The sequence below is a fragment of the Patagioenas fasciata genome, chromosome 1 (genome assembly GCF_037038585.1).
Source record: "Patagioenas fasciata isolate bPatFas1 chromosome 1, bPatFas1.hap1, whole genome shotgun sequence".
Classification (NCBI taxonomy): Eukaryota; Metazoa; Chordata; class Aves; order Columbiformes; family Columbidae; genus Patagioenas; species Patagioenas fasciata.
The window spans coordinates 148,792,868-148,816,596 of record NC_092520.1 but is presented as its reverse complement, the minus strand read 5'-3'; the positions used below and the strand labels follow the sequence as shown (position 1 = coordinate 148,816,596).

Here is a 23,729-nt window from a genome sequence, read left to right as displayed (position 1 = left end):
TTTTGCACCATCAGAGCAACTGGCTAAATAAATGAGCAGGACAGGACTGTGAGCCAGGACCTCTTTACCAGTGCTGGAAGTCCTGCTCGTCTCCAGCTGGAAAGAAACTGCGGAGGCTTTACCCCTTTTTTTTCCTAAGCCCTGCAGCAGGATGTTTTCCTGCCCTCCAGACCTGGATTGCGCAGCTCTGTGCTACCTCCAGTAGTTAAACATAGAAACAATCCATTAACAGTCAGGTTAACACATGGCACATAAATAGATTGTATTTGTCAGCATGTCTAAGCCCTACAGGTCGGCTGGTTGTTTTATTTAAGAGACTCTGCAGTGGAATCACTGCAGAAAGTTGAACTTTGCAGTCCGGATTACAGAGGCAGAGTACGAACATCTGTTCTTTTCTGTTGTTTCCAAGAGAGCACAAGACAAAAGTTTGGCACAAGTGAAAAATCAAATGAAGGCTGAACATTATTTCTTCTCCAATCTCTGCCTTATATGCTTATGTATCATAATAAATGCAAACGACCTGAAGGTAGCCAGATATTGCATTACAGAGAGCTTGGGTGGGGGCTGGAGGGTAGAACAGAACACACTTTGGGGGATGAGTGCATCTATTCTAAAATACAAGTATTTCAGAAGACATCAACCCATCACTAATGAGATTCGGACAGCCAGCTTGCCCGGGGGAGGGCAAAAGGGGAGTTCCTATTAATAATTTCAAAACTAAGCACAGTTTAAGAACTCAAATACAAAGGCCCAGAAGTTCTCAAAAAACAAACCAAACCATGCAACTTTTTCAGCATGCAAACTGCATCCCTTCTCCACAAAAACTTGCTTTTAGAAACAGATGGCAGCCTGCAAGACCTACAAATCCTTTGTCTGGAGTGCCAAACTAGGCCCTATTGCCCATCAAAATCAACCGTCACATTGTGAAGCACTGACCCTAGCAAATCCATTATGTTTCTTTCTACCACAATGCTAAACCAGACAAAATGAGTTGGACTTTAAATAGGAAATGGTGAGGGATTTAAAATCCCTTCCTCCCCCCATCCCCACAAAAAATAATGACAAAAGGGGAGAGGCTGTGTTTACCCTTCGCTCATGAGCCCTGCCAAACCCTGCGGTCAGGGCTGCCCACTTGGGCCAGGCTGCCCGAAGGAGGATGGATTTGAAGCATTTACACGGTGCTCTGCAAAGGCTTTGAAGTCAGCACACGTTGTCAGTCAAACTACCCACACAGTCAAGAGCAAATATCCCAAGCAGGAAAGAAAGGCCCTTCTGCTAGCTGAATAATTAGGTCTGATGTGCTTTGTAGTTCCTCAGCCCTCCCTTCCCAGCTCTGCCGAAGTACAGATACACAGCACACAGACGGGTATAACTCTTCACAGGTGGCTGCAGGGAAGAGAATATGTTTGTTGTGGTTTGGTTTTTTGGTTTTGTTTGCCTCTTGTGTCAGCTGAACCCAGGCAAAGGAGAGAGAAATGTGAAAAAACAGGAGCTCATATCAAAGGGCTGCTGCCTTCAGTCAAGGGAAGGAAAAACAGAGAAGCCTGCTGAGGAAGTGATGGATGGGGCAGTGGTGTGGAAAGGATCGAAAAGCCTTCTCCCTGCTATGGGTATTTGGTGCATCTTGACACACAAAAGGAAACACCCATCACTGGTCCTGTCAGCAGATACCTCCCAGCAAGGAATACTTTAGTCAAAGAGAAAAATCTTTCTCAATAACAGTGGGTCCAGTTTATGAATGATCCAACTGCTTTTATCTTGCATATTTAAAAACAAGATACAACAAAAAAGTCAATGTCTTCAAGAGCAACAGATTGGTTGGATTCTTCACACTCATAGGAATCGCCCCCCACTCCTCTTTACTGATTTTCTTTGGCATAAAACAATCTCTCAAGGACACGGCAACAATGACGCTGAAATTCAAAGCGTTGGGATCAAATACATGAAGCTGACGCTCATTATGGCTAAATTATGTCACCTATCTGAAGGCTCAAGCTTATTATTTAAGACAATACAAGAGTCATTAATCACAGACATTGTGTGCTGCTCGAAAGGCGTCTAGAAAGCTAAAGAATACAAGGGAGATTTATTATACTACGGTGCCAGATTTAATTACATGGTTTTCTCCTCAGTACCTCGCCGCTTGTAGCTCACCACCTGTTTGCACCAGAGGACCAGAAATAAAGACGTGCCTGCCCTTGAGGCTAGGCATGCCAAAGAGGGCTTGTGCTGGGCTTTTGCTACGCCTGCTGTAGCAGACCAGTGGGCAAAGAGAACAGACCATTTCAGGAGCCACTGGCTTGCAAATCACTTATGTAGAGCTATTGTTTTTCGCAAGATGTTTTAAACTTCCAGTTCCTCTGAATACATATTTCTGTAGAGAATGAATACACCCTTGAGCCCATGCGCAAGGCGATACAACTCACTGTCTTCTTCTAAAGCTGCAGCGCGAAGATTCATGCCCTCACCAACACAACAATGTCTTTAAGCAGTACGTCTGTCTGCTGGCAGCCTTCTGAGTTTGCATTTTCATCTATAAATATTTAACGTAGAAGAACTGTTCATGTTACCCACTTTGCCCGAAATGTTTTGACAGCCATGCTCACCACATGACAATGATGCTCTATTTAACACTGCAGCTGCAGACAGGAGGATTTGGTTTCAGTTTTATACAGTATTGTGAAACCGATGACCTCCCACAAAAATAAACCAGGTAATACATTCAAATTCTACTACTTAAAAATGTATTAGCAAGACAATTATTGGTAAGTCACTGCAAGAAAGGAAAACAGAAATTTAAGTCCCAAATGCAAGAGTTTGCTTAAATTTAGCTGCAATCTCCTTTTTATTAAACATACTCAGAAAGTGAAAATAAGACAATCAACCCTGCAAAAGCTAAGCAGCCTCCTGAATTGGTTTCTCTTAAGGCTAGAATAATTTCCAGACTTTCTGGACCGCAAATTATCGTCAGCCCTCAGAGACCTCTACACACTTTCACCAACCAGTTAATTGTATCCACTCAAAAGAAGATGGCTCAGAAGACCACTTGTCCAGCCCTGAGGGAGGTTTGGCCCCAACATCTGTCTAACATGGTTAAACTCAGCATAGTGTAACAGTGACTAACCAAGAGTCAGTCTTTTGGATCTGAGGAACACAACAGTTTTCAGGTGGAGGAAGTTCAGGAAAACAAAGGGTTTAAATAACCCAGCCACACAAAACAGCTCTGTGACTGTTAGTGATGCCAAGAGGAATTTTAAAATGCTCACTTTAACATGGAATCACTTAAGCACTGCTTGGAAAAACACATGTAGAGGTCATATAAGAAAGAGAAACTGAGTCAGCAACATTTATCTTAATTTCCCCCCCAACCCCCAAGCACAGTTTCAGTTACCCAGGCGCCCACATTAATGCACTCATCTATAACAAGCGTGCTGGAAGCATGGAACGATGCCACTTTGGTATGAGAAGATTAATCAAGTGTGGATTGCCACCCTCCCACTGCACTGCAATGCAATGCCGTCTCCTTCTAGGCTGTTTCAGTGGACAGATTCGGCTGAATATTGCCATTTACTTCCAAGACAACTCATAAATGCAGAGTGATTAGCCATCCCTTGCGGTGCCTTTTACTGGAGTTACTCAAAATTTAAAGCACTTAATAGGGTTTTATGACTCCTTCTGCATCATTAGCACTTTAACAGATCACAATACAGTTCTTGGTTTTTAACAATATTATCAGAAAGGTCAGAACAACTTTAAAACAATAAAGCATGAGGATAAGCTGATTTGTTTTAAGTGTGGGAAGGAGAAAGATTAAGGAGAAAAAAAAAAAGTAGAGAACCCTCTTCCCAAGCACATATCTCCCACTCGGTGCATTTTGAAAAACAAATAAGTCCTTTTGCACAGATACATCTATTGGATGCAAAAGCACCAACACCACCAAGCTCCTACATCCTTTCATTGACCCTGAGGAAGGGCTTGGACCAGCAACCAACCATCCTTGCATTGCTATTTATTGCCAAACACAGCTTTGCTCCCACCACCTGTTACCACATTATAGGAGCTGTAGCAGAATTGCTCCCCTAACAAATACTCTTCCTTTGAGGCCCAGACGGAAAGACAAGGGAAGATGGCATTAACACAGCTGAACGGATTCACAGGCATGGGTGAAGAGCACTCGCATTTATGTGACAGGATGCCAGGACAGAAGTCACGGTCCTCTCATCTGCAGCTCCTTTTGCTCACACAAGCCTGTGAGCTCCCATCTTCCTTCTTTTCCTTCCCCTCTCAGTACCACAGGTTACCCTTCAGCGCCCTTCAGTCCCTGACCCACCAGATGGGCAAGATGCAACACTCACTCCTCTCACATCCCAGCACCCCAGGCTACCAATCAGCCCACCAGGGTACCCGCGTGGAGGGGCCTCTCCTGCTTTACAAAGTTTTGTTGCTTTTCTTCCAGTCTTTGTATGATTGGAAGGTTAATGAGGATCTCTGCTCTAGCCGCAGGGAATTTACACGCACAAGAAAAAAATCCCATATCTTTTGAGTTCCACCTCTGACAACATTGACTTACGGGCTCAGAAGTTGATAGATAAGGACACAGCTTTATTTATTTATTTAGAGGGGTGTATTTTTTGTTGTTTTTGTATAAAGGAAACAGGCCTAGTGTGATCAGGTTATCAATCACGCAAGCCTGAGTGTTAAGTGTGATAATACTACACTACTAACAACACAGATGGTCTCTTGCTTAGCGTCAATGTCCCTTTTGAGCTGTTCGGTGCACAAGTGATGCTGGGACACAGAAGTCACTGCCACAAAGTGCTGACAAAATACTAACCAATAACTGAAAACCAAGACAGATTTTGAATTGCAAATAGTTTTCAGATCTTCACCACTATCAAGTATGATATCTTGGATATTTCACTGCTATAGTTGCTCCAGGCAATTAATTCTCAGTTTTAGGAAAGACCTAAATCTGTGCCTTTTTTCCTCAGCTCCTGAACAAATGCCTTTTCCAGCGCTAGCAGAGACCTGCAGGCAAGGAGCATGAATACATCCAGGCCCCACGACAAGATGTTTTCTCATTCTTACTCCTGCCGAAAGCACAAGAGCTGAACTAATCGGGGCCCCGAGCCCCTGGGTCACAGCCAGGGCACCGAGCCGGGGACCTCAGCTCTTTCTCACCTGCTGACCGGGACAAAGCAGGGCTGAGGGGCCTGAGCTCATTAAGGCAGAGTTTTCATGGGAAGTTCACCCCCCATTAAGCTAAATTGTTTCTTTTTGTTGGTGGTGGTGGTGATTTTTTTTCTCATGTGCGTATTAGACGGAGCAATTTTCAAATAGGGCTCTTCCTTTCCCCTCCCAACTCACCATCCTGCATGCAGCTCCAAGAAGAAAGAAAACAAAGAAACAGGCATAGAAATTATAGTAAGTTATTAGCCAGAGCAGCTACTGCTAAAGTTAACATCTGCCATCACTTTGCTAAGACAGACAGCAGACCACATCTACAGCTGCCTCACCCTATGCAGATGTTCATTTTTTCATAAATAAATATGATTACTTAATAGCATTCCTTACACTGAGATTCTTTAGTTCTTAGTCATTCCTCAATTTGAGATAGAAACACTAGACTACACATCCCTGCTTGAATTAAGAGAGTCAAACAACATCTGCTATCACACTAAAGCCAGAATGAGACACTGAAGCCAGAGTCAACATATTTGCAAATGCTAGTCAGACAAACTTATCTTGAACAGCATCACCTTGGGAAAAGGCTAAACACCTAATTCAGCTGGGCTGAAGAGCTGCTTTCCTGACTTCAGAGATAAATATTCTCCCTTAACAGATACATAACCATAGACACTAGAGGTTAACAACCCAAAAAGGAGGTGCATTAGAGAGACTGTAGTACCATTCTTCCTGGCCCTCACATTCTTGAAGTGTTTACAAGGCAAAACCTACAGCAGAATACACCCTTCAAAGCTCTTTGACAGAGCGTACATCACCATCAGCTGTTTTACAAAGTGCCTGGCAGTTTTACGCATTGAGTCACGACCAGCCATTTCTTCTTCATATGATTACACAAAATTTTAGCGGTTTGGGTGTTTTGTTGCTTCTGGTTTGTTTTAAAATAAAATGCGAGAATTCTGCCCCAAATACTTGGTGCTGTGTATTTTCAAATTGTTATACTGGAAGAATAAACAAAATGAGAAAGCACAACATCTACATTACAAAAAGTCCCTATAAACTGTGCAACAGCCCTTCATCTCTCCACATCAGCCGACATCACAGCTGAGACAAAGCCTATGTTAACATGTCTATGTTGTTTTAAGCATAAAATTGTTCTTCATTTTACATTCACGTCAGAGTGTTACACAGCATAAAGCAAACAATAATATCAAGTGGAAATACTGATAGAAAAAACAGTACTGTGTGAATAACTAACTAATCAGCAAATCCTCCCCTCCCTCAGCAATGGAAAGCCAAATATTTACTCAATTGTATATTATTGCGTTCTTTGCTCAAATACTTCATAGTTTGAATCTGAAAAAATAAATCTCAATTCTCTTTCCTGAGCATCTCATGGGAGACCAGAGGCCCTAGCAGAAGGTACCTGCATCATCTGACTGGATTTATCTCAGCAGCAACCCAGACAAAAAGCAGGAGAGAGGGAGTCCTAAATCAGGAACTTGGATCCTCTAGACAGTCACCAGGACAGTGAGAACCTGGGCTCCAGATCTCAGACATTTAAAGTCAGTGTAACCAGTACCTATTTGGACCATGACAGCATCCTCCTCTCCCAGCAGGTTCCAGCTACATCTCAAATGTCAGTTGGTCCAAAGCAGACCACTCGGCCCATTTGATCAATATTTCATTGAGAAACTACCAGTTCAGTAAGCGCTTGGTTTCATCATTTCTTTACAAGAGCTCAGCCCTCTTGTTGTTCAGTCACAAGACACTGGAAGCACCTTTTCTACCTGGGGGGCCTCAGCTAAGGGGCATCCACAGCGACACTTGCTTTTTCCTTGTATCTATAGTTACTGCTAAAGCAGGTAATGTTGCATTACATCGCATGCCAGTTTGCATGTGAAAATAGCTATGCATGGAAATGAGCATGGGTTTATCTAGATGCCAGGGGGAAAATGCAAATTTATACAAATAATTTCAGTCATGCATGAAAAGCACCAGCCACTACATACCCATGACAGTTGAGCTTTGCCTTTTTTTAAATCCTATTACTGTTTAGACAGAATGGTGTTTCAGATTAAGCCCCCTTACCCTTCCACATGTTAGTCTTCAACATAACAAGAGAACACCAAGAAGAGGGTGGACAGGGGATTCTTCCAGCTTTCATGCTGTGCAACCTACCACTCACACAGCTTTGAAACATGATTTGACTCCATTTCATACGCAGCTTATTTAAAAAATGCTACTAGGTGCCAGAATTATTGTTGGAATTTCATTACTAAGATGACTGTAAAGCAAAGCCAAGTTTGTGCTCCAAGGTGGGGGGCAGAGGTGGAATCTCATTCTCCCAAGACTGACATTGCCTCTGAACACAACACAAGGACTGCTGACATTTTTGTATGAAATCCTGAAAGTTCTTCTCCAGTGAGAGAAGAAGTTTTCTTTGCAGATCCAAACCTCGACATTTGCCCCCATGTTATATTCTACTAAGAGTTAAATTTTGTACTATCAATCAAAGCTGCTCACTGAGATCTAGTGAAGTCCTTCATGACTACTCTACATGGAGTATCTATTAGCAAGGGAATACTCTTACCATTTCACCCTTTAAGTATCTGTTGGGGTGTTTTGATGTTATTTTTCATGGATTGAGTTGGTATGTAGAAGTAGGACGAAGCAAAACCCCTCACCTTGAAGGAGCATGGTTTCACATTTCCAGCCAGGCATCTTCATCAAGCCTAGGACATCTTAACGAGAAAGCTCTCAGCTAAGATATAATAATCAGACAGCCAAGTAAAACCATCTTTGACTCCAAGCAAGGAGCAAAAACTGAGCTGTTTGTACTTGCATACTTCAACAGAAGCTTCTTCCAGCCATGTCAGTATCTGACACCCCAGCAGTCTGTCACACAGTCGTCTCCCCAGTATGTGTCTTTTATTGTCATTATCCATCATCATTTCTTTCCTATTTACACTTGAGATTGTCAATATCGCTCATGCGACCAAAATAACAGAGTATGTCTATTGTTGCCTAACCAAATTTGTTTTTCCTCAATGTAACACTTCCTACTTCTGGTCAAGAGGTAGATTAAAAAAAAAGTCAGTTACTTACACTTGCAAACTCTATGAAGGCTCATATATTGACTGTTACAGTTCCTCTCCATGTGCACAAGAGATGGCTGAACAAGCTACTTGTGATCTTCTTCCCACATATGTAAACAGTCCTACAGATCTCAAATAGAACCAACCAAGCACCACACCATTAACTGGATCGAAGTCCAAATGCTGTTTATTTTTTTTTTTTCTTTCCCTGCTTCATTCACATTTCCCATTGACTCCAGCCCTCGTTGCAGCAGATCAGCAGCTGCAGCAGGGAGCAGCATGCCAGCCGCGCATCCAGCGTCAAGCCTGCGCAGAGGCTTTGCAGGCTGTACGTTTGCCAGCGTGTTTCAGGGACGAGCTGGCATTAAGGACAACTTGATTAGCCCATGACAAGCAGGTGAAAGAACCCAGGCAAGAGAGCCCTGACACCCTTGCCCTGCTGGCTTGCATGCATTTTAACCAGCTTATTTTGGAGGTTTTCCTACAGTGAGTGCTGTGCTGGCAGAGGAATGCTGTGGGCACAGTGTCGGGGAGCTGGCACAGCTCCTGCAGTGCTGGTAGATTGCCCTGGAGAGGACGGAAAGGCTTCACGAGCAGACAGCTGAGCAGAGAAATCAATACTCCAGCCACACACTGCCCTGGACAATTCTGACATATCCACTGTTTCTGCTCTCCTGTTTTGAGAAGAGTAGTAATCCTCTTCCCCCAGATCCCACTTTCCTCCAGCACTGTGAGGACCACCACAGAGGTGGATGCTGACATGGGAGCCCCTCCATTGGCAACAAACACCTTCAACGTAAGCTCTAAACTATCATTTCATGCTTCCTACCAACACCTAGCCATGACAAGGCCTGATACAGCACTGCTACGGTCTCCAGGACATCATAGAATATTTTGGGTTGGAAGGGACCTTTCAAAGGTCATCTAGCAGAACCCCCTGCCATGAGCAGGGACATTTTCAACTAGATCAGCTTGCTCAGAGTCCCATCCAGCCTGGACTTGAATGTCTCCAGGGATGGGGCATCTACCACTTCTCTGGGCAACCTGGGCCACCCTCATAGTAAAAAAATGTCTTCCTCATGTCTAACCTGAATCTCCCCTCTTTAGTTTAAAACCATAACCCTTGTCCTATTGCAATTGGCCCTGCTGAAAAGCCTGTCCCCATCTCTCTTATAGGCCCCTTTTAAGTAAGACATGTGCAAGTTTGCCTTTCAGAGCTCTTTGACTGAGGCACGTGGTTGCAGCCCCAGGGACCTCGGTGCTCCCCAGCCACCGCACCACTAAGCCATCAGGGTGGGACTGGCCATGATTTCAGGCTGATGCTCAGGGACAAGATTAGAGTTGGATTTAGGTCGTTCTTATGAAGGACAGCAGCTCAGCCAGTCCGCCTGCCAGCAATTTGATTACTACTGAGGTTTACACTATGTGAAGGAAAAAAAGCTACATACCCCAATATTAACAGATCAGTTACTAGAATTTTCCCTAAAACAAACCCTCATGTACATGGTCACACCTTCCTCTGTGCTACTGCAACAACTGCTGCTGGCAGCTAAACAGCCTCTGAGAGTGCAAAAGGTTTTAGTCTTTCTAATTGGAAATTAAAACAGCAGCTTATCTAGCAAAAAAGTACATGAAATTATCTTTGGTTTAGCATTGATGAGTCAGTGCTATTGATAGGAATAATGATTTTTTTTTCCAAGGAATAGAGTATAAAAACTTAGATGAGGGCAGACATATAAAAGAATAGTCACACCAGGGTTGGGGGAGCATTTAAATCCAATGTCTCTCTGGCACAGAGAATGAAAACGCTATTACTAAAGCATAATACGTCACAACCATTAGAAATTCCACAAATGGTCTGTTACCCAAGTAAGCAAGACAGTCAGTCCTTAAAGTTTATCATAAATGGAGATGATACTTGTCAATAATATCGACAATTCTTTATAAAAAAGCACTGCTTCCTTTGGCTGCAGAGATCCCCCTACAGCAGCTAAGTCTTTAATTTATAATTCAGAAATCTATTTTTTAGAGTCTGTGTGGTGTCACAATGCAGTTCTGTCTTTCTCTGGTAGCAAAAAAACAAAAAAACAAGTTTAAGAACAAACCATTACAGCAGTTGTCCACGCCACCACCTTTAAAGATGCACAAGAGAGCAGAAACATCATTTCCATTTCAGCATCAAGCTGAGGTGGCACAGAAGCAGGGATGATCTCCAAACTCCCTTTAACTATAACAGCTGCTCTTTACTTACGCAGATCAAGATCAAAAGATTTATTTTCACATGAACAAAATATTAATCTGGCTTAGATTTTTATCAAACAGGTTTCCAAAATGTCATAACAAACAAGGAAACACTGGGTATACAAGTTACAAAAAAACCCAAGTTACTTCAATAATAAGCCAACTGCTCCGTCCAGTCCCTCATCCATGAGAATTGCTTATTCCAGCCATAAAGTCAGAAGATTTAGCTCTGCATTTAAGCATCGCTTCTTAAGCAGGAGAAATGCTTGAGTCCCATCCATCCCACAAGCCTTACAATTATCAGAAAACCTCAGCAATCTACTACAATTGCTTCTGAGGAACAAGTTAAGTTTTGTTAAGTTGCACAGTACTCATATCACTCTCATCCACATCCAGATTACTTAACCTGGGCAATCCCTCCAAAAATCCTTTATGCAACTCTGGACTGTACTTAAAAATGAAAAGCAAAACTCCCGTAGCCCGCTTTTCATTTGTGGCAACTGCGCAAGTCATGAACAGGAACTGCAACTGCTCAGATATTCCTTGGTAAAGGGAAATTTCTCAGTCTATTTCCAGTAAACTAGGAAAAAAAACCCAATTACTTATTTTCAGAAAAAGACATGTACATGAGAAGTTGTATTGCTGTAGCAATACCAGCAAGTTATCTGGCACTGCAGGGTGACTTGGCATGAAGGAACCGGGATGGAGAACTGCAATAGAGAAACCGCACGGGCTGCAGGGACGCTCTGCAAGGCGTGAGCGCGCAGGTTCCAAGCTCACACAAGGACAAAAAAGGTCCTTTAGCTTTCTAAAACTAAGAGCCTACTAGACAAAAACCAGTTAGTCAGATTGCAATACAACCTGTTTGGTTTTCAACATTATGAAATGAACTAGCATTTAATTGGGGGGGAATTAATTACCAATATCTGTAGGGAAACAGCATGAGGCAGAAGTAGTGTTTATCTTCGCGAAGAGACTCAACATTTCCAATGAGCATGACTGGTAAAAGCATTCTCAGCTTCAGCAGTCATAAAAGAAAAGAAAGCAACCTTAAAAGTAGAGTAGTGAAGCTCTCTACAGCTTTGAAGTGTACACTGAACCAGGACAATAAGACAGTGAATCTTCATGCAATGGCCAGAACTAGACAGTGCAAAATATGTTGCTAGACAAGATACAATAACTGAAATATGTCCTCACTGTAAGCATAGCCCTGAGGTAATATTTTTATGGTTTATGTGTGGAAAGAAGCTATAAAACTTTTCATTTCATACAGCAAGAGGGCTGCCACAACTCCACTGATAATTCACATTTGGAGACGCAGAAGGCATCATCCAACATGGTCCTTCAGAGCCCAGTTCTCATGCTGGCTTACTGCATCCTTTCTACCTCCAAACTGCACCAGCAACAGCATCCTCAATGGAGCATAACTGTCCTTCCACTTGGGAACAAAACACCCGTCTGTAATTCTCTCTCTCTCCTTTCTTCCAGAGCACTAAATTACTTCCCCAATAAAAGATATTTAATTTTCTTATTAATTGACACATAGGTATTTTGGATTTTTCTAAATTCTAGTTCGTGACACTCTGTAAAAAGATACTACAAAATTTAATATGCTCTCAAAGTAAAATGTAAAAGCCGCTACAGCCAGAAAAATTTTGTGCCTTGCAGACACAAAGTTCATATAGTACAACAAAATACGCAATTAATGAATGATTACACCTTTTTGTTTAAGCTGATGTTAAATATTTACTGTAACAAGCCCATTTAAGCATATGCAATTCCAAGGCTGATAGTCTCAAAACAGCTTTTCCTGAAAGATGTAGGCATGAAGATGAAAGTGAACTGCATGGTATTTTCTATCAGCCACAAACATGAAAGAAAAGCTGCCTTCACCCTATTTTAGTGCAGTTCAACTGGCCACAGAAACTAATAATGAAATTTTCAAGTTTTTCAAGATATTTCATATCAAATATCCTGCTCTTCTTTTCTGACCTCTCCAACTATTAATTGCCAAGAAATCCTTAGATAGCTTCATTTCCTCCCTCAAGTCCCTAGAAAGACTTCTTTCTTCCGCCCGTGACTGAGAGCTTTGTGATTGTGCCACAAGTGTTTTGATAGCATTAGAATCCAATACACCACTTTGCTGTGTGCCTGGATACGCCACCAAGTTGAACAATACATAAACAGCTTTTTATTTTTCAAAATTAATTCACTTTAAAAACTAAAATTAATCCATTTGAAAAGCCAGCTGTGAAGTAATTTGCTAATTAAAAAAATAGGAAAATTTGTACCAGAAAATAGTATCCAGGCAAAGGAAAAAAAAAATCTAAGCAAAATGAACCATTTGCATAGTGGTAAATTCTCATCTATCACAGAATCACAGAATGTCAGGGATTGGAAGGGACCTTGAAAGATCATCTAGTCCAATCCCCCTGCCGGAGCAGGAACACCTGGATGAGGTTACACAGGAAGGCATCCAGGCGGGTTTTGAATGTCTCCAGAGAAGGAGACTCCACAACCCCCCTGGGCAGCCTGTTCCAGTGCTCTGGCACCCTCACTGAGGAGAAGTTTCTTCTCAAATTCAAGTGGAACCTTTTGTGTTCCAGTTTGAACCCATTTATTTTAAGCACCAAGCATCCACAGGAACAAGAACCATAAAGAAAATCACTCTTGCCTAAAAGAACGTCAATACCTCACACAACTTTAAAACCTTGATTTTGTTGCATTTCATTTTGTGAAAACACCCAATTAAAAACTTAGTTCTTCACCCCACCTCCAAAACTATCATCAAAACATTTCACTTCATGCCAGATGGAGTAGATGAGGGGCTTTTGTGTTTTTTGGTTTGGGGTTTTTTTGTTGCTGTTTTGTGGGGTTTTTTTTGTTTGTTTGTTTTGGTTTTTTTGTTTTTTAACTGCAGATGGCTTTGTGTGTAAAGAGACTTTGGGTTTAACCCATCAGGCAAGGAAAGCATTCACATGGGATGGGTGCCCATCTGTCCCCACCAAAGGGAGGTCACAGGTTGGGGAGCTCCAAGTGACACTGGAGAAGACTTGCCACACACCCTGGTGAGGCAACTGTGCCTCAGCTGATCACCAGTAACTATCTGGAAACCAAAAATCCCTCCAGGATTTTTCAACTTCTGCTTCTCTGTTCAGAAGAGAGGCCCCAGGCTGGCAGAATTGCTTCTCTTGTCTCCTCCTGCTCCTCTGTTCCACCCTAGCAAAGCTCCATTCAGCCAGACCTGGCTTGAGCAAGGCACTTTGTGTACACCAGCTGCTAAGGCACTCACAGGTCTGGAGATAAGCAGGTTCTTAATTACTTTTTTGCTAAATTGGGGATGATCTGTGCAGCAGCTTAAGTCACAGCAACTTTTCATCGGCGCTGTGACTTACCTCAAGATCTTTAAGCACAAAGCTAGCAGCATGGGAAGCTATCACAGCTATGTAATTCAATACTGGAAAAAGCAGGATCATTTATTTCTACAAAATGTTGTAAATGCATTTTTAGGAATAAATAACCTTAATTTGTGAGTTTTCTGTGACACAACAGGCTTCTGTTTCCACAAGTATCTTTCTCCCCACCTGTTTGGTTATGAATTCAACCCTGGTAACTTGGTTTTTGAAAACTCTTCACACAGATTTCCAGATGAGATCTCACTACTACTTGCCTACTGTGACACCCCCCAAGCTTTAGCAGAAATGTTTCCTCAGCTCCATCTAAAAGGAGAGTTAATTTTTCCGCGGCTGCATTATATTTGTAGCTCACAGCACTCCCTGTTCTTCTCTAACATTTCCAACTGCTGAGCTCCCAGCTGATAGCAGAAAGCTCTTGTCACGAGTCCCTAAAAATATAACATTGCTCAGAGGCAATATTAAGTCTCATCATATTTCTGTTACTCCACTTCTTCCGCTACCACATCCCAACACTCCTAGGTTGCCTCCTAAATTGGCATTACCAAAAAATGTTGTATGTTTAAACCATACTGCTGGACCTCGCCTAGTTTAAACAAGTTACAGTAGACATTTCTACTTGTGATTTCCAATTGGAGGGGAGGGAGAAAATAAAAGAAGCCCCAGTTGCTTTAAAAACAACTACTTGTGGTAATTTCTCTTTGAAATGATTCATGGTTGCATTAAATTTTATAAATGGACATATCATAGATGTGCCAAAATGTCTTTATTTTACAGAAAAACAAAGAAGGAGACTTGCTTTAGCTTTGACATCTGCTTAATGTTGCTGGGGCAGTTCAACTAAACCTACTGAATGACCATGAAAGTGGAGCCCTGGTAGCTGAGCTATTACACGGCACAAACCCACTGCACTCAGCCTGTCCTTGAGCAGCACTCCAAGAACACGCCTGCGCATCTCACTGGGAAACAGAGCAGAAATCCGCAAAAGACAAGCTGAAAGTCTGGGTACTCATCAGGGAAGGCAGAGCCTGCCAGCCTGTGACGGGTGCGTTCTATGTTTTAAAAATAGTTTATTTTCAGATAGAAGAGTTTGAGATGACTCAAAGTTTAAGAAGCTGAAACCCCAAGAGGTCATACTATGCAAATCCAGCTCTGTACACCATCAGCTGAGAGATGGGTCACAAGCCAGGAGTTTTCTACTAAAAGCAGCAAAACTGAAAAGATACAATTGCGGTCACTAGTACACTTTAAAAAGCAAACAGATATTTAAGTACATTTGGCTAATAGTTCAACTTGGAGATCCTAGGGCTACCTCAGAGTGTGCTCACTGCAAATGGAAAAGATATAGGCACCCCACATTAAGATAAAGCTCCTTGGAATATCAGTTGCATGCATCCACCCTTCTCACAGGTTACAAAAATATGAACTTCAACCAGGGTACATCGATCAGTGATGTAGATCATTAAGTCTCTCTCTTACACAACAGGAAGGTGAGGTACTTTCTGACACGATAGCAGTGGAGGCCTCGCCAGGATCCCATCACCTGGCAGAGGTGCCCACAGTGACAGCTACAGCCGCCTTCAGTTTCATTCACAACCCATTCACTTGCAGTGTAAACACATCGGAACAGTGAAACATAAGCACTTAAGGGCTTTCTCACTCAACTCAGAGAGAAAATCTTTAGCTTCCATGATATTGAGCCCTGTTATTCATTTTGTGTGTAAAAAATGACAAACAGTTCCTTTTATTTAAACACAACGGACATTTGGGAAGGAATACTGCCTTTTCCCAACATCATCAGCTCAAAACCAGTCATAAACTCTCCAAAAAAAATTTTTAAAAATGCATTTCATTCTTTGATTCTGTAACATTTTGGGGATGGAGAAAGAACGAACGATGCAGAAAGACTATTTCCAAATAGACATAAGATATGAATGAAGCAACATGATTAAAGATGCGATTCCACTAATTTATTCCATTCTTCTCAGATTCCCCACCACCCCCCCCCGCCTCCGCCCTTTCTAGTGCAAATAGAGATGAAAATGCAACTGCCCCGACAGAAAGCCCGGTCATTCCGCTCCCCTCAATTCCGTAACCCCCCGTACCCTTATCCCGTCAATCGCACCCTGCTGGCCGCGGCAGAGCCGCTATACCCTCCCGCCCAGGGCTGCCTTTCCCCTTCCACCATTAGGGACCAGGGCCAACGGCGGAGCCCTGCCGGCGGGGGAGGGCGCATCCCGGCGGCCGACAGACAAACGCCCCCCGCGGGAGCTGCCCTCCGGGGATGCTCCACTAGCTCTCCCGCGGATGCGCTAGCCTTCAAAGTTGCTCCCTCCCTGCGGTTTCTGCCGGCGGGGTGACCCCCCCGTTTCGCTTCTCCCCCTCCCCGGGGCTGGGGGGGCAGACATTTTGAAGCAACGGATCCCAAAAGCCCGCCGGGCCGCGGCGAGCCGCAGCGGTACGGCTGCGGGCGAGGCCGCCGCGCCGCGCCCGGCGGCAGCGCTCACCTGCCAGCTCGTCGGGCTCCAGCCCGCTCTCCGCGTCGATGCCGCACAGCACGAAGTAGTGGGCGAAGCGACAGGGCGCCGCACCGGGCCCGGGGGCGCCGCTCCCGCTCATCCCGCCGGCGGCGGCGGCTCCCTGCGGTAGCGCGGCTCTGCGCGGGGGCGCGCCCGCGGGACGGTCACGGCGCGCCGGCCCCCATCCCCGGCGGGAGCGCGCAGGCCGCGGCGGGCACCGAGCGGCTCCGCTGTCAGCTGAGCGGGGCGGAGGGAGCGGAGCGGGCGGTACCGCACTACCAGCCCGCCCCCGCGGGGCATTTAAACCCTGGGCGGCCGCGGCGGCGCCTCCTCCGGTTCGCTCCGCTCCTCCTGCTTCGGGGCTTTAGCGAGACATTTCCGGCCCTTATCGGCGTTTTGGGTGGGAGGGATGCGGGAAAGCCCCGGGCGGCTTCGCCTCACGTTTTTTGCACGATCCTCGAGATGTGTGATGATTGAAGCTCTCCCCCTCGTCTCCGAGGAGTGAGCAGAAGAGGTTGGCTTTTGTTTAAATAAAAGAAGGGATGATGCCGCTTCCTATCGGAAATGTTGCTCCCCCCATTAGGAGGCAGCGCCCGAAGCGCCACAGCCAGAACTGGCCGAGCATCAGCCAGCGCCCGGGCTGCGCAGAGCGTTTTCTGCAGGAATTCTGCGGGGAGAAATGGCTTTTTCTTCTCCCGACCCGAATGTCGAAACAACGACAACAAACCCACTCCAGTGAGGGTCTGCTGACAGGGGAAGAAGGGGCTGATGGCTAGCTTTTGTGTGGTCTCCATCGCTGCGCCGTGGTGGATTTACAGATTACGTTAACTTCTGGGACAGAGAACTGTTTCTTTGCCACATGCGCTCTGTTTAAAAGCAAAATCTAAAAAGTTTATTCATTCCCAGCTTACTTAAGATTTTATGACCATTCTGCTGCGTCCAGGAAAAAACAAACAAACAATCAACACAGTATTGTTTTAATCCCCGTTTCTAAAAACCCTCCCGTTATTATTACCCGATGCCAAAGTGCTGGCAGATCCGCTCGGGAGTGCCACCTACTTTTAAAGGGACAGAGATGATGCTTTTGAAGTTCTGAGATTTTTTTTCTCCAAACCGATGAGATCCCTGCTTATGTCAGATAACTCTGCCATCTGTATATTTTAAGGAGGTTGTTTGTAGAATTCAGTATGCACTTTGATCCTTCTGGGTTTATCTGTTTACTAGTCTTGGTCCATGCAGTCTGTAATAATTACAGTCGCATCCTTTGCTTACTGTGGACTCTTATGACCTCTTTCACTTATCTCTCAGCAGCGTCAGACTTTTTTTTTTTTTCTTTTTTCCCTATGATGTACCTTTTTTTCTTCTTGAACAAGCGTCTTTGATAAGGAAATGCCTGCAATGAACTTGGTATTTCATCCAGCATGGGTCGTTTTATGGACGTATGTGGAACAACTCTTCCTTCTTACCTGGAAGCAATCCAGACAAGCATATCTCTCTCTTTTCCCTTTGAATTAAGAAGTTGTATGCCCTTTTACTTCTCAGCTTCCTACAGTACTCTACTGAGAGCAGGCAAGAGCTAAACCAATTTCCTCACTTCCCATTATATCCCAGTGAGTCTTCTATCACAGTCGCTGATTCTGGTGGTTGCAGCACTGAGTATAACAAGCTGAACCTTGCTAGATCCACATAGGAGTTTGTCAGAAGACCAGTTATTTTTTCGACTTTGCACTTAGAGCTAGGTTATTTTATTTAGTTTGGTTTGTTTATTAACTTGTATGTGTTTGCTTATTCAGCTCTAGGTCAGATGAGAAGTCTGTCTCTGACTCTCATTTAAAACTAATTGCTCTTACTGTGGAGAAATACCATCTTGTACTCTTGTTGTAGGCTTCTCTCTTGAAGGCCTGATTGCATGGGTGTCTCCAGGCAGTCCAAGATAGAAGCTTTACCAGTCTCTCTAAAGGATGTATGAGTTAAGATTGCTTCTAAGATTACTTAAAATGTAACACAATGGTCCTGACCTTTATTTCTTGGGCAGCAGGCAGTTCTAGAATGCTTTGGCTTAGCTGTCTTCTGTACAGAATAGTATTCTTTTCTTGGATAAAGCTCAATGCACAGATACTTCAATAAAATCAGTAATACGTAGAGCATTAAACATGAACACAAAGTACATAACACGTGAGACTGCACATATAAAGTCTGATAAATTCACTCCTCTTCCTGGAACAGCTGTGAGGTTGAGCTCCTGCTCCTGTACATACAGCTCACACAGGCACTCTTGTAAGAGTTTCATGACAGCAAGGATTTCTTCTAATAAAACAGATCTGTTGAGTCACGTTATGTCCCTGGGCCTGGATTTTTCCCATCTAAAACCTGCCATCTGAGTTGTTCCAGTCTTTCCCTCCAAGCTGGTCTAGCTTTAGACAGGGCATATGCTGCGTTTGGGTAGCTCTTATTCACTCATGTTTGTCTTCTCCACCCTGGCTCCCATCCCAAGGAATTAGTAATTTTGGGGAGATTTTAACAGGGAGAGTAAGCTTAAAAGGTGACTCACTGGACAATAGTATCAGTTATAATTGAAAATTTCAGAACTCAACTGCACAATCTTATTTAATATCAAGACTCTTTTCTTCCTACCCGGTGGCAGTATTTCCCTCCACTACAAGAGGGAGACTGGGTACCCATTTACAGCTGTTTTTTCTTTTGTCTTCCTTCCCTCTTCAGTTACATGTACTGCAGCACAAAATGGATAGGAACACATTCAAGTTTGTCATAAGCTGCTTCCTTCTTCTATCCAGGTATAAGCAACAAAAGGCAGCAGGAGCTTTGCCTTTGGCTGGAATAAGCCTGCACAGCAGAGTCATGTTGGCTTGCAGGACCCAGCAGCACTTTGTGCCCACCCTATGCTCTGTTCTGCCATGGAGTCTTCCCACATCAGGTGTGTGAAAAAAGTGCAACAGCACCTCTGTGTATCATGTGCCACCACCTGATGCACGTTACCTTGTGGTGCACAGCACAGGAAAGCACCAAGGTGTTCCCTCTCTGTCCATAATTCTCTTTTCTCCATACTGAGATTTTTTTGCACTACTTTCCCCCTCTGCACCCCCCGCCCCCATAATCTAGGCATTTCTGTCTTCTCACCATCCCAGCCTACCCTGTACTGGTCACCAGTGCCTCTCTAGAGGGGCTACCCTGCTTTAGAGACATACCAAACACTGTTCTGTTCGCGACATCGCTTGCTTAAATTTCACAGCAGTCACAAGCAAGTTCACAAAGAGGCTGTGGAGCTTCTTTCAAGAGTGAGAGGATAACAAAAGATGAGGCCTCAAAGCATCATGAACTGCTGCACATACTTACTAATCAGCCAAATGCCATGGAAAAGCATTTGTACAACCTGGGAAGTGGCAGTTACTGATAGGATTGTGCTGCGAGGCACATCTGGGATGATCAGCAGTAACTGGGTGGGACTGTGAGTATTTTTTCCTTTCACCAACAAAGGATGTTAAAGCTCCAGAAGCAGCATGGGTGGGCTGGATGTCCCCTATTCAAAGCATATTAACAATGACCCTGGGGAGACAAGGCCTTTCCCTGGCACAGTGGAGCACAAAGCAGTGTCAGAGCTCTAGAAGCTTCTTACATGTTCCTCCAAGGAACAGGGATAAGGTAAGATTGAGGATTTCAGACTGGGATGAGAACAAAAAACTTACTGGCATAGACCTGGGACCCTTCTCTTTGATCTGCTCTCCTGTGGCAGCAGTTTTGTCCCGTCTCCAGCTAGATTGCCAGTGCTGCAACACAGCAGGGGAAGGTTTTTGGCTTGACGGATTTGTTCTTGTTCCTTAGGTACTTGTGTCTTCGGTTGCAGTGAATATTTCTCTTAATATCAAGTCGGTTGAGCTTTCCCTCTCGTTAACCTCTTGGCCAGTCTTTGTTTCTCAGAACCTGTTAGTTTAAACTGGGTCAAATGCTAACAAGCGTGTCAGCCCCCTCTGCCTTTAGGGTCTGCCATAAAAGATCAGACTAGAGGCCCGTCAAGCTCTTTGTCCTAATTCTGCAAGGAGCCAATGCCTGCTGCTTCCAAGAGGTGGAATAACCCTTCTATTTAAAGGTTACATCCCTTCTTCCTTGCTGTGATGCTCTCGCTTCACTTTTTATTTTCTTCAACATTCTTCAATGAGTTGGAAATCACGCTGCTGGTGAGGGATTGCTCAACTCCTTCACACTGCTCTACAGTTCCCCCTAGAAGATCTTTCACCAGCTGCCAAGATGCATTGGTTTTCCATTCAAAGCCTCTCCTGTTCTGCTCTAATATTTATGTGGTCATGAGATCCTGTAGGGTGGAAGAGAGTGATAACAACTAAGATGTAATACAAATGTTTTGTGATGCTCAGAAGAACAGTTTTCTACTTTTGGCTGACTTTCAGTTGAGCGGTTCAGTGTCTTGAGCTATTTCACGAGAAGCTAAATGTGAATAGTCAGCTGAAAGAAATGGGATAAGGATGGACTGTAAGGCTGGAATTGAAGTCATTCTGGCATAAAGCAGAGAAGACTACATAGTGGAAGTGAGAAGAAAAAGAACAGCAGAAGATTTTATAGCGAAGTTTGTAAAAAAAAAGGATTTTTATTCGCTGAGCCTATGCAAAAAGACTAGTTAAAGCATTGGAGGTGTTGGCTGCCTTGGGGTTTTAAACCAAATAGACCAGAATGCTAGCCATAAGACATAAAGCAAAGAACATACCCTCCAGAGTGATTCACCATTGCTTAGAAAGCATATACTGCAGGCACATATTCTAACCTTAAATCAGATTATAATACCATTAATGCAAGTAGCTCATCTTCCATACTGGCCTTATATCTATAAAGATTAAGGTTGAATAAAAGCACACGGCTTTGCTCTGTCACATTGTGTAATGATTAATCATACACCAGAATGTAGATAACAAAGTGAAAGATGGCTAGTTTCTTGCCTCTCTGCCATAGGGACCTCTGAAGCTTCTGTGATTTAAAATTTAAAGGTTTAAAATCTCTAATCTCCTATTGTAGCTCATTGCATTTTGTTAATTTTATGTACATCCATCATACACATGCCCTTGAATTGAAAACACATATAGACACATTCTGCTCTTACCTACTTTCAGTGAGGATCCTTGGGGAAGAGGTTTCATGAGACAACTGAAATGATTTAATAGCTAAGTGCAGTTTTTCGCTGCTCCCTCCCACAACAGGCCCTAAGTTCCTGCTGCTCCTTTCACAAAAAAAAATCTGTAGTTTTGTCTGCCTCCTGGGTGAGTGCATCCAGTTCACAACCAGGAAACTTTTCCCACAACATGGGCAAGGATGGACATGGGACAAGACAGTTGCCAGTCTTCATTCGCATGGTGACCATGCTGCAAACCAGGCTTTGCAGTATGCAGCTGATGAGCTCTCTGTGGAGGAGGCACCTCCTCTTCAGGCCTGGCCTCATCTCCTGTGTTTCAAACTCTACCCAAGACTGAATCAGCTTTCTCTAGGGGTTCAGATCTTGGGGAGGTGGGGAGGGAAGTGGCAATGACACCCCAGGCAGATAGGGTGCATGGACTCTGAACACCACCTCAGAAATTACTCCCAGGCAAGTCCAGCAGTTGCTGTGCCAAGTTCCTGCAGGTTTGTGTCCTTTGCCACCCTGCCCTTTCCTCTCCATGTGTTCAGTGGCACAGAATGGCAAAAATCCGTGGTGACTCCTGCCATTTCACTCCGCTTCTGTCTTTGATTTTATACTAAGCTTGTGAGATGTGCCTCCTCCTGCTGAGACACCGATTAGGTGGGTTTTCCTTCCCTCCCTCATGAAGTCAGGAGCAGGATCATATGCAGCCATTACCTTTTGTGTGATTCAGTGCCAAGACCCAGAGGTCAAAGACCGTATTTTGCTCAGAGTGAGGTATGCCTTCTGCTCTTTGCCTGTAGGAGATGCACAGACTGTTCCAGCCGCTGAGATAATAACCTAATCAGCAAAGTACGCTGCTTGGATAAATCACCGGCATGTCACACACTAATGGAGATGTTGTGCCGGGACCGTCAAGCTAAAGCACCCACACGGAGATTTCCATCCATCTCTGACAACATCACTCACTCACTGCATGACCTTGGCCAAATCACTCATAGCCTGACTTGCAGAAGCACCAGCATCCTGGAAATCAAGTCAGTGCATTCCCTGTGCTTCAACTGCCCCCAGGAAGAGAAAGCAAATGCTGCTTCTCCTCTGCCTGGACATCTGCCAGACACAAAGCTCTATTGTTCCCAAAGGCAGCCCTGATGGCGTCACACCGGGAGGCAGATGTACCTCTAAGCGGGCAGCAGCCCTGACGCCGAGTCCTTCTAGCCCACGCGTCCCAACTCCATAGTCTGCTGACAGATGCCTTCCACACCAGGCTTGAGATGAAGCAGGTTTTCAGTGGAGACAGCAAAGCTCTGTTCTTCATTTTGAAATAATTTTTGCTCTCTGCTGAGGGTGCTTTGTTTCCCTACCTTTAAACTCTGATTTCTCTGTTTTCAGTGCTCCAAGACCCCGGTACCTTACAATCTGTCTGCTTTGGGAAAGACCTGAGGAGGTAAAAGAGTTTTGCAACATAATATACCTGCCCATGTAAAGCATGAGAAAAGGGCTGTGGCCTTTAAAAAAAAAAAACAAAAACAAACCAAAAACACCCTCCCCCCCCCAACACCCCAAAACCAAACCAAACCAAACCAATAACAACAAAAAAAAAATTGAAAAATGCAAAACACCAAACAAACAAACAAAATCAACAGGAAGCAAATCATCAACAACAACAACACAAACAAACAAACAAACAAACAAACAAAACCAAAACAAGAGCTTCACAGGTATATATTGTGGCAAGGAGAAAGGCAGGAGGAGATCCTGGTGAGCTGCTTGGACTACATGCCCCCACCAATATTGTCTGCAGTGGCAGGGGTTCGGGCACAGCTGTGCCAGTGGCCTGTGCTCCCAGTTAGCTGATTTCTGGCACTGGGAAAGCATCCAAAGGAGATGCACTCAGACTGTCACATCTATCCAAGCAACAGCATTTTGTTCAAAGCCTAGTCACAAATACTGTTTTCCATTATCTTCATTTCCAAAAATCAGGCAGTCCCCTGTCTGCTGATACCAATGGGAGCGTGAACCAACCATACACTTTCATGCACTCTGGACAAAACCTGTGCATGAACAGCAGGTAAGCTTTGTGAGAAGACCTTTGGCCTCTGTACAAATGTAATTAGAGTGTGATTTCGACTTCCCC

General features: G+C 44.1%; 1 protein-coding gene across 6 annotated transcripts in view; it reads right to left on the bottom strand.

Moving 5' to 3' along the window:
* Positions 1 to 16,607, bottom strand: part of DENND5B (DENN domain containing 5B) — a 118,889-nt gene extending 102,282 nt beyond the window's left edge. For all 6 annotated transcript variants that reach the window (XM_071817239.1, XM_071817250.1, XM_071817259.1 and 3 more), the window contains exon 1: positions 16,444 to 16,607. In XM_071817239.1, the coding sequence (XP_071673340.1) occupies positions 16,444 to 16,555 (112 nt within the window). In that variant the 5' untranslated portion in view covers positions 16,556 to 16,607. The remainder of the gene's footprint in view (positions 1 to 16,443) is intronic.
* Between the last annotated feature and the right edge of the window lie 7,122 nt (positions 16,608 to 23,729).